Consider the following 13,749-nt stretch of genomic DNA (forward strand, 5'->3'; position numbering starts at 1 on the left):
GAATCACTGTAGTCACTCACCAGAAGGCCAGTCCCGAGTGTCTCTTGTTCAACAACTAAGTTTCAGGTGCCCATCCCTGCCAAAAGACATCCCTATTTCCATTCAGTTGTGTGTATAAGAGACCAGTTAGATAATAGAGAGATCACTTTGAACTTCATTGCAATTAATAGAAAAGATTTTGAGGCACTTAAGGCATTACCCACTGCAGATAATCAAGCAAAAAGAAAGTTATTTGCCTGTCTGATAAGGGGAGCTTTTCAAGATGTGTTATCCAGATATATATTCCACTCTTGGTGACCTAACATCTCAGATTGGAAATAAGGTGTGAATTTTTAAGTGACAGTAATTAACCATTGGAACAATTTACCAAAGGTCCTGGTGGATTCTACATCAAGAGTGGATGTTTTTCTAAAAGATCTGCTCTAGGAATTATTTTGGGGAAAGTTCATGGCCTGTGCTATACAAGAGGTCAGACTAGATGATCACAATGCTCCCTTCTGGCCTTGGAATCTGTGCTTGAGACTGGCCAGCAGTGTCTGTTGTGGCCACGCATGCACCCTGAGTGCCTTCACGCCCCTCTCCAGGGCATAAATAACAGTGGGCCCAACAGCCAATCAGTTCTCTCTCCACTACAGAATCCAATCTATAATAGGAATCAGTAATAGAGGGGAAGGAAGGTAGGTCATGGAATATATATAATATATATATATAATATGGAGAACACAGAGAACACATCACGAAGAATTGAAGTTACTGTACAGGTAAGCAGCTTTTCTAGATCTAGATATATTCCAGTCTTAGTGACTCACAAGAAGTGACATGATGTAATTGGGTGGGTGCTTGGAGTCTATCTAAAAATGGATTTCAATACAGTCCTGCCATAAGAAACGCCTGCTCTGGAAGGTTCCACTAATGAATAGTATTTGGTAAATTGGAGAGAGTCCAGAGGAGAGCAACAAAAATGATATAAAGTTTAGACAACCTGACCTATGAGGAAAGGTTAAAGAAACTGGCCATGTTTGACCTTGAGAAAAGGAGACCAAAGGGAGACATAACAGTCTTCAAATATGTTAAAGGCTTTTATAACGAGGACAATAATCAAATGTTCTCCATGTCCACCAAGGGTAGGACAAGAAGTAACTGGCTTAATCTGCAGCAAGAGAGATTTAGATTAGATATGAGGAAAATCTTTCTAACTATAAGGATAGGTAAGTAATTTTCTCAGAGACTTCTGCAGTCTGAAAATGATCTGGGAATGTCTGAGGTTGCACAGTTCTTTCTCTATGAGGTGGAGTTGGGAGAATGCCCATGCACAGTTTCCAGTATGGCCATGCAAGGATATTATATGGATAAGACATAAAGGCCCAAGGAAAACACGATGATGTTTAGGTTTGTAGGAGACCCAAGACTCCCTTTCTGACCCATAGAATTCAGAAGAAGGGGCTTTAGGGGAATAGATAGACGATCCCTTCCCACTGTGTTGTGAGTCAGATGAGGAATAAGAGAATTCCACCTCTAAAGGAGGGGCTGCTGAGGCAGAAGTACTGGGTGTAATATTGGAGCAGCTGTTGTGCTGGGGAGGAGATCATTATTGATGTAACAGTGGCATGCATACCAGAGGACTGTTAAATTCAACCAAAAGTAATCGACACTCCAGCTCCTCCAAAACATCGAGATCCTTTGGAACCACATATTTTCCTGGCACTGATTTAGGTGGTATGGTGAATCTTTGGGCTCAGGTATAGGGGTACCTGGTGTCAGGGCCAAGGAAGAGGTTGCCACTGGTTCTCAAGTACTGGGTAGTAAGTGCTGGAGCCGGAGCAGAACCAGGTCTGGGGAGTGGGCCTGGATGCTAAGTGGGTGGGCCATGCCCACCCAGACTCACCCATGGCTATACCCTTGGGGCGAAGTTTTAGATATTTGACATTTTCTTTATCAGAACTGTCAAAGAATATATATACTCACCCCAAAATACATAACATACTTTTCAAACAAACATTTTGTAGAAAAAATCAACAATTTGCAATCTATTGTTACCAGTCACAGTGAAGAAGAGTGCATTGTCATCAAACTTGTTACTTTAATAACTGCAACTAATCCTGTGTCGGGAAAATTACTTTTCTCAGAACAAGGTGGGTGAGGTAATATCTTTATTTGGACCAACTTCTATTGGTCAGAAAGACGTGCTTTTGAGCTTACACAGAGCTCTTCTTCAGTCTGGGACACTTACTCAGCTAAATATAAATGGAACAGATTTTTTAGCATAAATAATTAACACATATTTCAAGGGACCATTCAAGGTGAAGTGGCCTATTAACACACATCCAATCATAAGGAGGAAACAAAGGGTGGGGGAAGCAGCTGGTGGAGAGGGTTGTTAGTGTGTGAGATATTTTTGTAATAAGCCATAAATTCAGTCTCTATTCAGTCCATGATTTTTAGTGTCTAGCAAAATTGTGAATTTAAGCTCCCTTGATCATCTTTTGAAAATGTTGTGCAGGTTTCCTTTGAGGATTAGGACTGATAGGTCAGATATAGAGTGATTGCTTTGTGAAAAGTGTTCACCCACAGGTGATACGATGGATTTGTGTTTTATCATTTTCCTGCATCATTTTCTCAGAATAGCACTTTCAACCTCTTTCTATAACAGTATATAATTGATTCAGACTTTTACTCACAGAAGACATGCTGTTCCTTGTTTATTCTTTGCGGTGCTTAAAAAATTACTATAACCATGGGTTTTAGAGACCAGGTGGGTAAGGTAATATTTTTTATTGAACCAATTTCTGTGGTGAAAAAGACAAGCTTTCAAGCTACACAGCGCTCTTTTTCAGGTCATCACCTCCTCCACCAACAGAAATTGGTCCAATAAAAGATATTACCTCATCCACCTTGTCTCTCTAAAATCCTGGGACCAATGCAGCCACAACAACACTGTACATAACCATGGGCTGTCATTTCATGCCATAATTGCATTCATAAGTTAGTTCTACTAAGGAGTAGTGGATTACTGCAAATATTTAAAGCCATAAATATGTCCTAAACATCCTGTTTGATGAAGTGCTACTCAGGCAATATATTTTGTTTAGATCTACTTAAAATAATATAGCTTTCTTTTCTTGAAAGATGTGTCAAAAAACATTCCCACTTCTGTGATAATGAATCCGTGATCTATGTATATAACCAGCAAAAGTCCCATAGCTAAAATCCTTGGCTGTGAGCCAGTGCAGGGATGGAAGACACCTGTCTCTACTTGCGTCCATTATGAGCTGTCAGCAATCATATAACCAGTATAGCTATACCAGCAAACCCTCCTAGAGGAGGTGCAATTTTTACTGGGAAGGGTTGTTTTGCTGGTATAGCTTATACCAGTTTACTGAATAAAATAAGCAATACCAGCAAAAGGACCTTTTTGCATCTGAGTCTATACTGGGGCTTTTGCTGGCATTGGCATGTTGCTTAGGGGTGTAATTTTTTTTTTCACAGTCCTATCCGACATAGCTATATCAACAAAACTTGTAAGTTTAAATCAGGCCTGAGTAACTTCGATGATTTGAATTGGAATTGAGTGTGTTTAATGCCTTGCAGGGTTAGAGTAATGGAGATATCAATGATATGTGGTTGCATCCACATTTCACTCTACCAGTCAGACTACTTTTGATTAGCTGGGGAATAAATGTTGAAACAAGTGACTTAGACTATTTTCAATATTCAGTAATATTGGCCAAAAGCATCAGGAAATTGCTGACAACTTAATATTGGAAGATTTGTTTCAAATCTCATATTTAACCACTCCATTAATGCTATTTTCTATTTTACATATCAAAAGGATATGTGGTTTCCATCATGGGACGTAAAAGACACTTGCCTAATATCAATGCTCGAGACTACAGACTACGTACTCAAGCAGAGAGGCAGGCTGTCAACTTTGTTGTCCAAGGTAAAAAAAAAAAAAAAAAAAAAAGGAGGAGGTTTAATTTCCTCTGACTGGGTGGAGGTTGACAAATGAAGTCAACAGACAAGAAATAATAAATGGGTGGCATGAATTAATTTTGTATTTTACAGCTTTAAGTGACAGAAGTATGAAACACTCACTAGCCGGTAGGGAACAAGAACACAATGGTATGCTACAATACTCTAGGGTAGCTAGCTGTATGAGGTGGAAGATTACTGCTGCAGCACTTCAAATGCAGTTTTCCTAAGGCTGTCTCTTTTTGGTTTCTTTGTCAGTTTGTGACTGGGCGTGTGTATACTTACAGCCCTGCAGTGGCGCAGCTGCACCAGGACAGCGGCACCGGTGCTGCTGTAGCGGTTAGTGAAGACGCTACCTATGCCAACGGGAGAAGCTCGTGTTCCACCTAACAAAGAGGTGGTAGCTATGTCGACAGGAGAAGCCCTCCTGTTGACATAGCACTGTCTACACTGGGAGTTCAATCCATGTAATTGCATTGCTCATGGGGGTGGATTTTCCACATATCTGAGAGATGTAGTCGTATAGACATAAATTTGTAGTGTAGCCCATGGCACAGAAACCATGGTTTCAGTGGTTTTACTACAAAGAGACTCAAATTTTAATTTTTTCAGATTTCTGTTTTTTGAGAAATACCTATTAAAAGAGACGTTGTATTGTATTATTATTATTTCTGTTGCAACCAGGGCTCATTCTTTGTGTGGAATGAGCAGGAAGAAAGCATTAAAGAGTTAAACAGGTCTTATCTTTGCAATATAAACTAGCAAATTTGCCAAACAAAATGCAATAAATCCACCTAATTTACTTATGTCAGTCTGCTGAGTTCACACCCCATTTGAAGTAACTTGGTATCTTTAAATGACCCTTGCTGCTGCTTTAAGGTGTTGCATTAAAAATCTACAGGTTTTTACTTATTTAAAGAGCTGATGTTGGCATGATTTGCATAATGCTTGCAAGTTAGAGTGGAGCTGTGAACCCTATCATGCAAATGAAAAGTACTTTTTAGACATGTTTATGAAGGTGCTTCTCATGAAAGTGGCTTGAATTTTCCTTTAGGAAGGAGCAATGAATTGTTGGGGTTTTTTCCCCTCAAACATTCTTTATTTTAATGTTTTGTTTTCAAAACAGGCAAATTAATTATGTAATATTCTGGACTATTGTCCATTGGCAGCCGCATCTTACAAGGAGGTGTAGAGCATCTGTAACTGAAGCCAATGGGAATTGAGGACACTCAGCACCTCACAGAAGACATTTGGTTCCTTGCAGGCCTGAATCCCAAATTTCAGACAACAAATTTGGGTTTTTCAATTTTGAAACACCAGAAGAGAATTTTGTAGAATTGGTTGAAACTTGAAATTTCCATTCCAGAGGAAATTCTGACATTTCAAAGTTTTCTTTTCTTCTAAATTGAAATTAAATTTTTGAAATATTGAATGACCTTATTGTAGCTTTCTATTGACTTTATCATTTTAACTAAGTATATTATATTATATTAATATTCAAAACAATAAAATCAAAATGAAGCACTTTGACCTTATCAAAATGAAATGTTTCAGTAATTTATTGTCAAAAATGTCTGTGAAATTGATATGTTCCCACAAAATGTTTCATTTAGTTGAATCAGCATTTTCCAGTAGAAAACTGTTCCACTGGAAAGCTTTCAGCCAGATACAGAATTCTGATAGGTATTTGGGAAGGGTGTTAAAATGGGGTTTATAATTAAAAAATATTCAATTATTTTTAAATATTACCAAAAAAATTCCTTCCTATGTTGAGATTTTAATTTCATAAGTTCAGCTCTGAGATAGTTTTTAAAGACCATATTACACTCCTCTATTTATACTGACTACAGTTACTGTGGTAAAAGATACAGTAGTGATTTCATATAGTAAGGTAGCATCTTATCTTGGTGACAACTTATACTCAAAAGACTAGGAATGTATGGTGTACCAATTTGAAATGGCTGTCATTAGCTTTAATGTGGTTATTTTTGAAGAAATTTGTCTTATTAGCCATTCCCTAGCTCAGTTTTCTTAACTGAGCTTGTGTCGTCTTTTCTAACTCTATTCCACGGATTTATTATAGCTTTAACTCATCAAACTATGCCTGACCATAACTAAAATCTAGGTTATTTAGGCTATTATGCACTTTGATTTTTCTCATGGATAAGTTAAGAAACTGCTTTTCTCTCTCACACATGCACGCAGTATGTAGGTATGTATGTATATTTGGGATGATTCATGTTTCAGGGTATAAGCCAACCTTTAATGGTAGTTCAGAAAAAAATTTCTTGGGGGGGTAAACTATTCCATAACTTCCTATTAGAGGCTTTCTTGCATCTTCCTCTTCTGAAGCAGCTGGTACTAGCCACTATCAGAGACAGAATACTGGGTTTAGCTTGACCATTGGTCTGGTCCAGTCTGGCAATTCCTATGTTCCCATATCAATATTAAAGGTGAATTCATACTTCGTTAATAGTATTAATTAGCATTTTTGATTCTTTGGTAATATTGAGCTTGCTCTTTGTTAACTTTATGGAGTCAGTTTCAGACCTGCATAGTTCAGAGGACTAAAGAGCTCTTCCCCGGCCCCATATTTTATATTAAAAACAGATCACTTTCTTTTGTAGGATCTGCAGCTGACCTTTGTAAAATGGCTATGGTTGAGATTTTTACCTCCGTTGCTATTTCTCCAACTTTAACAGCCAGGTTAGTAAGTGAACCACCGCAATGTTCTTTTTCATTTTACGACAGAAGTAGCTGAGATAAAGGCATTTCTGGAATTTTATTCTTTATTGTTCCATGTAATATGACATATTGTACGTACACTTTAACTATGACTTTTCTTTCATATTACTCTATTCAGCTAGATGAATGTTTAGTATGCATCTGGATCGGTTAACAAGCAAGGGCTGATGCTATTACTTTATATATTCACTGGAAGATTTTTGTTTATATTTTTGTGCAAGTAGATTTCTGTGTAAATCTATCCACATATACTGTGCCTGGTCATCAGATATAATGAGGACCCACAACTTCATTTGAAATCATTGGTGTTCAGCATTTTTAAAAATTAAGCCCACTGGTCATGTCTTTACTTATTTTGAATTTATTGTATCAAGTTGATTGAATATGATGTAAATTACTAACACATTCAGTGGATTAGGGGAAAAAACATAGTAGCCAGGACACCAGTATTGAAGCGAACTGTATGAACAAATTGTGCTTCTCAGCAGGCAACTTTTATTTATATTGTTTATTTATTATATTTATGTATATTTTATGTAATAAAGGAAAATATCTTATAGAATGTAAGGGAAAGCTAATGCATCACAATTTCCTTTTGTTAGTATAACTATGCACAGTTGGGCAATAGATCACAGGAAAGCCTCCAGATTCTTATATAGAAGAATAGAAGAAAAAAACCCTAGTTTTCAATCATAAAAGATAGAACTGTTGGTGCAAAAAGTCACTAAGCAATATTATTATTAGCTCTAATAGAAAAAAGCCTTGAAGGCAAACATGGGGAAAAAAAGAAATGAATCCTGGTCTTTCATAAATTTGTGGTATGTGGTCAAATAGAACTTGAGGAATTTGAAGTAGAATTTTAGATAAAAGCAAAGAACAGAGGTTTCCAAAATGTCAAAGTTTTTATTGGAATATTTCTATATGATATTGGGATTTTTGTAAAAAATCTCAATTGTGAGAATAACATATCAAATAATTCAACAGGACTTTTCATTGAATCAAAAAACCCAGGATTTTGCCCCATAAATATACTTTACAATAATATAATAGTTTTTTGTTTTTTATTTGTACAGCACTTATAACCATGACTAGGGCTCCTAGTACTATGGTAATGCATATAATAATATTAAATAATAACATAGCTCTTTACATGTTAAATATAGTTATGTTATTCCTTAAATATTTACTCATACATACATCTCACAGTGATTATAAGCATGAATATTAATAAGTTACAAGCTTTCAGTAGAGACCTCACAAGCTACCCTTCATGGGTAAATACTATGAAAGTGAGATATTCAATGTAGTGAATTTGTCAGGTCTGAGACATGAGCTGCTTATAAAGAACAATGAACCCTTTGCCTCTTGGCACCAATAGGCCTCTGTATCACACCTCCTATAATTAACACAGTAGGGCTAGCTGCAGGCTATTCTGCAGGTGTCAGTTCTCGGTGCTCTTTCCTAGACAGGGCGTCTGCTACCACATTTTCTTTCCTTTTGGTGTGCACAATTTCCATCTCATATTCCTATAGTGCTGGGCTCCATTGCCATAGCCTAGAGTTGGTACCTTTTTGTTATGTGTAACCACACCATACCAAGAGAGTGATCTAACACCCTAACATTTCTGTTTCACTGATAACGTTTTAGCTGTTTGACTGTTCATCAGGGCCATCCCACAACATTTTGGCACCTGAAAGGAGGTACTATGTCCCCTCTCAGTAGTTCGAACATCTCTATAATCATCCCCCTCGAGCCTCCCTAGTAGTGTTGGCAGCCAATGAAAGAGAGAGACAGGGTCACCAGGCATCAAGCCCAAAGAACAAAGAGGGCAAAAAAGTTTTATTCCATAGGTGAGTTACAGATTTGTATTGCAAACCAGCAAGCTCTTCTGGGGTGATACAATTTTGAACCAGTTCAGTCTTCACTGCTCTGCTGGGAAGCAGTTCTGCTTTGGGACTTTTGCATTGTCAACTCTGTACTTCTGAAAGAGACTTACCTTCCAGGGACCCAGAATAGCAGTGGGGACTGGCAGGTCGCCTGAACAGGTTGTTTATCAATAGAGGTCCCTTCTCCCTGACATAGCAAGGTTCATTTTTCAGCTCTGGGGAACTCCCAAAATGGATGTGTTTGCAACAGAAGTCTGTTTGCTCTCAAGCTGGCCACATCCCAGGTTCATTGACAGCCGTTTTATTGCTGCTGTAGTCAGAGGGTCTCCTTTATGCTTTTCCTTTCATCCTTCTCTACCCAAAGTTCTGTGCAAGGTCAAGCAGGACAAGGCCCATCTTATACTGATTGCCCCGGCTTGTCCCCATCAGAACTGGTTTTCAGAGCTCTTAGACCTATCAGTCAGTCCCCACTGTCAATTCCACTTCACACAGACTTTATTTTACAGAATCATGGCTGCCTTCTCCACCCCAATCTTCAGGCAGAGGAGTCCTGCTCTAGGGAAGTTCAGGAGGTGCTGCTGAATAGTAGAAAACCATCAACTAGGAGTACTTATGTGGCTAAATGGAAGAGGTTTTCCATCTGGTCCATACAGAAAGGGGTTTCCCCATCCCTCACTTCTAGTCAGCACATTTTGGACTATCTTCTGTCCCTAAAACAGCAAAGGTTGTCGATTAGCTCAAGCAGAGTGCACCTAGTGGCTACTTTGGCTTCCACCCACTATTGAAAACTGCTCTTTTTTCCAACCCAATATCTGTACGATTTTTAAAGGGCCTGAACAGACTATTTCCAGAGGGGCAGAACCGTGTTCCCCCACGGAGCCTGAATCTAGTCTTAGAATCATAGACTATTAGGGTTGGAAGAGACCTCAGTAGGTCATCTAGTCCAATCCCCTGCTCAAAGCAGGACCAACACCAACTAAATCATCTCAGCCAAGGCTTTGTCAAGCCAGGCCTTAAAAACCTCTAAGGATTTAGCAAAGCTGATGCTGATGTGTCCTACCTTTGAGCCTCTAGCAGCCTACTCCCTGTTGTACCTTTTTTAGTGGCCATTATGTTGGCCAGGGAGAGTGGGGCAGTTGAGGGCACCAGTTTCAGATCTTCCATATACTTTCTTCAATTCACACAAAGTTCATCTTTGTCCTCACCCAAAATTTCTCACCAAGGTGGTTTCCGCTTTTCATATTAATCAAGCAAGTCTTCTTGCCAATCTTCTTCCAAAGTCTCATGGTCATAAGGGTCTGAATGTTAAAAGAGCTTTAGCTTTTAATCTGGAATGGACTATACCTTTCAGGTCTTTGACTCAATTGTTCACTGCAGTTGCAGACATATGAAGGGCAGTCCTGTGTCCACTCAAAGGATCTTATTTTGCATCTCCAGTTGTATTCACCTGTGTTACTAGTTTAGTTGGCTAATGTGAAGCTTTCGGATAGTGTGTTGAGTTATTCAACTAGGTCCCAAGCAGGGTCTGTGGCTTTTCTGGCTAATGGTCCTATAATATACATTTGCAGAGAGGCAACCTGGTGATGTTGTCATACAATTACCTTTCACTACATGATCTCCCAACAATCTAAAAACAATGATAAATTTGGACAAGTGATACTTTCCATGTTCAAATAGACTCCGAACTCACTTCCAGTTTGCACGGCTTATGAGTCATCTACAGTGGAATGGACATGTCCAATCACTTAAAGAAGAAACAACTATTACTAATCTCTCTATAACTCTATTTCTTGGAGATGCTACACATGTCCATTTCACAACCCACTCTCCTTCCCCCCTCTATTGGAGCCTTTCCTTAAAAAGGAAGAGAGGGGAATTAGGCCAACTTGGCCCTTTGTACCTGTGTGAGGTGCACAAGGCAGTAAAATGTGCTCGTGCTGCCCCATCAGGTACTGCTAAGGGAAAAACTCTCCTGACAACTATACACTGGAGTGCACAAACACCTATAGTAAAATGAACACATACAACACATCTTGAAGAACAAGTTACAGAAAGGTTAGTAACCATTTCATGTGCATCTTTTTCCATTTTTGGATGGCCGGGGAAATGGCCCTGAGAGTTCCATGACGACCCCATAAATCGTCCTTTAATCACAGTAAAGGCTACAATGGAGCCTTGCAGAGACTGGTAGGTTTCTTCCACGTCTGACATAAGTCATATGTCCTACAATACTCCTTTACTTCACCCTAAATATGAGGCCAGTAGTTTTTCTTAAGCCTCTCAAATGTTCTCTCTCTTCTCAAGTGACCAGCAAATGGGCAGTCATGTATAACCCTAATAGTTCTTCACAATCCTTTTGGGCACCACAGGCTGTCTCTAGGGATCTCCATGGAACCTGTCCTTACCCACACAGGCTCCCCTCTATATTCTGTGCTGCTGTATAAAGAACTTGCCCCTGCTTTCTTTCTAAGGGGCATCAGTGCAGATAGCCTCCCTTATACTTTCTAGAGAAGGGTCAGGATCTTTACTGGGTTTTTGTTCATACCCAAAGCTGTCCCAGACAAAGAAGCTGATTTCTCAACTCCCTGCTCTGAAGACAAGCTTCTGCTGCCCTCTGCTAAGGGTGTAGAGGTTTTGCCTCCCTCTACAGGGTCCATGTTTGGGGACTCAGAGTTATACTCTTTCTTAGTGCGAGTTATAATATTAGTAACTCTAGACAAAGACAATATATCATTACTGGTTAACTCATCCACTGGAATGCTATCCACTATTCCAACATTTAAAATATCTCCAACTCTATTTGAGCTAAAGGCTCAGTGGTTTCAAATTTTCCTAATCAAGAAGTCTTCATTTTCCCCTGGGAGCACATCAGCTTCCATAACCATTTCTCTTTTGAGCAAAGATATTTGGACACCAGTGTCTCTCCAACCTGGGCGTACCTTGCTATTTACTTTGGCAACTTTAATAATTTTTTCATTGACCGCCACTGATTCAGGTCTTACAAAATTAACTAAGGTCCCCTCAGGACTTCCATGGGTCCTGAGGCTAAGGTAGCCACATTAACCTGGGCTGAATGGGTTTGTATTTGGATTCCCCTTGCTTAAGGCATTCTTTTTTCATGTGCTCAGTGGAGTCACATGAATAGCACTTTCTTGGGCTGTCCCTCTGTATTAAAGGCCTGTAATTATGATTACTAGGAGGGGATTGGTTCTGGGATAGTGGGTGCTTGGAATCTCCACTGCCATCCCTTTTCTTGCAGATAAAACAGGCCCCCCTTTTACACTGGGCTTCTGCTTTTCCCTCTGGGGTTTTGCGCTCACTGAACAGACTGGCCTGTACGTAGGATCAGTGATATCAGCTGCTTCCTGTACAGTGGCTAGGGTTTTATCCCAGACCGACTCTCTAACTTCTTCAGTATATATACTCAGGAAATGTTCCTGTGAAAACTTCTTTCCAATATCCATAAAACTCTCGGAGCAAAGGACATCGACCCATTATAAAAATCAAGAAATAAATGGAATGGACATTGGCGGGACACACTGTATGCAGCCAGACAACAAAGTTACCTCAATGTATTAAATATAGGATGATGTACTATAATACACTACACTACACATTTTGGGCCAGGTTTTCTGCACTGATTCCAGCCTCTTTGTGCTACCTGAATTGCACAAAAGGGACAGAATCTGGCTGCTGGTGTCTGGTTGAGAATTCACAAGGGGTGTGATCATCAGCTGGTGTTTCCAGAATTGAAAGTTATTGTGTTACTCGTCTCAGCCAGTGAGGGCTTTGCTGTTGCTAAGCTATGTATCAGCTGCCTGACACATGACCATATCTGTCTTGGAACCAAACTCTTCAGGACTCTGTTACCTGCTAGGCAAGGTTTAGACAGGCAATCAGTAAACTCCAATTCCCAAATTCTTCACAGAAGTCTTGCTGCAGTGCACAACTCCTTCTTACTGTAACATTCACAAAACCGTTATCAAATTTGCTGGTCCTTTAAAAAGACAGTACCACAGCAGCTTACTATCTTAACTGGGGTTAACAAACATCTATTTCAATCACAGCATTTATAGTAAAAGTAAAGTACGTTTATTAATAAAGGGGCACAGATTTAAGTGATATCAAGGAATAAAGAGAGAGATGGTTACAAACAAACAAAAGTAGAATCTATTTCTAAGACTTCAATCTAACTTAACAAACTGGAGTCCTTTGTTCAAAGTTTTTCTCACCAGTCTTTTTTCCATATTTTTTAGCCAGGACACTTCACAGAGCTAAAAGTGCTCAGTTCCTTTGTCTCCTCAAGTGAAGGATAACTTAGGGAATTTCTTCCCCTCTTTTTATAGTCCAGTAAACCTTTGAAATGTATTCTTCATAATGGTATTCCCAGATAAAGTTCCTTTCCTCTGCTGAGTGCAGATGCCATACTGTCTGGTATAGATTCTCCCGCTGGTGATTTTTATAGTGCGCATGATCTCTTCCTGAAACCTCTAATACAAATGAATTACTCATTGAATTTGGCCACACTTGGTCTGAGGTTTTGACCTGTTCCCTTTGTGTGGAGAAAACCTGTTTACCAATCCCCATGACCTGTCTGGTTTAAACACATTTTAGTCATATGCTTTCAGCACTCTTTGTGGGTTAAGTGTACATATATCATGCAAGAATACTAATATTCAGGGAGTTTAGTTTTCCAATAATATCTCCAATAAGTATATGCAAGCCTCTGCAGGTGGTGGTATCTCTCTGGAAGTATTACAGCCTGACTGACTTTTCGTAATCACTCCCCACCGGTGTTAGTTCCTGGAGGGATGTGGACACCCTCCCCTACGGAATTACATACAATCCCTGCCCCACAATGATACATAAACTTAATACAGTAAGGTGTCCCAAAGATATTGCAGGAAATTGCCATATCTCTCATAATATCTGTCCTTATATCCTCACCCCCTTTGTAAGTACTTTAGTCCCTGTTAGAACTTTTAACTTTTGAGTCATATGTTTTTACTTTGGACTAGCATAACACTGGTCAATACATTTTGAAATACCTTTCAAAGTCACTTAGGGCCAGATTGCTCAACCCATGAATAAAGGATTCACAGTTATTCCTATAAGTAGTTCAACTGATTTGCAATAGGGCTACTGT

At 39.2% G+C, this 13,749-nt stretch overlaps 1 protein-coding gene across 1 annotated transcript in view; it reads left to right on the forward strand.

The window, feature by feature from the left end:
* The window catches only part of POLN (DNA polymerase nu), a 201,008-nt gene that overhangs the window by 145,286 nt on the left and 41,973 nt on the right, over positions 1-13,749 (forward strand). The window contains exons 18-19 of the mRNA XM_034772539.1: positions 3,830-3,940; positions 6,600-6,678. Of these exons, the coding sequence (XP_034628430.1) occupies positions 3,830-3,940; positions 6,600-6,678 (190 nt within the window). The remainder of the gene's footprint in view (positions 1-3,829; positions 3,941-6,599; positions 6,679-13,749) is intronic.

The sequence above is a fragment of the Trachemys scripta genome, chromosome 5 (assembly GCF_013100865.1).
Source record: "Trachemys scripta elegans isolate TJP31775 chromosome 5, CAS_Tse_1.0, whole genome shotgun sequence".
NCBI lineage: Eukaryota > Metazoa > Chordata > Testudines > Emydidae > Trachemys > Trachemys scripta.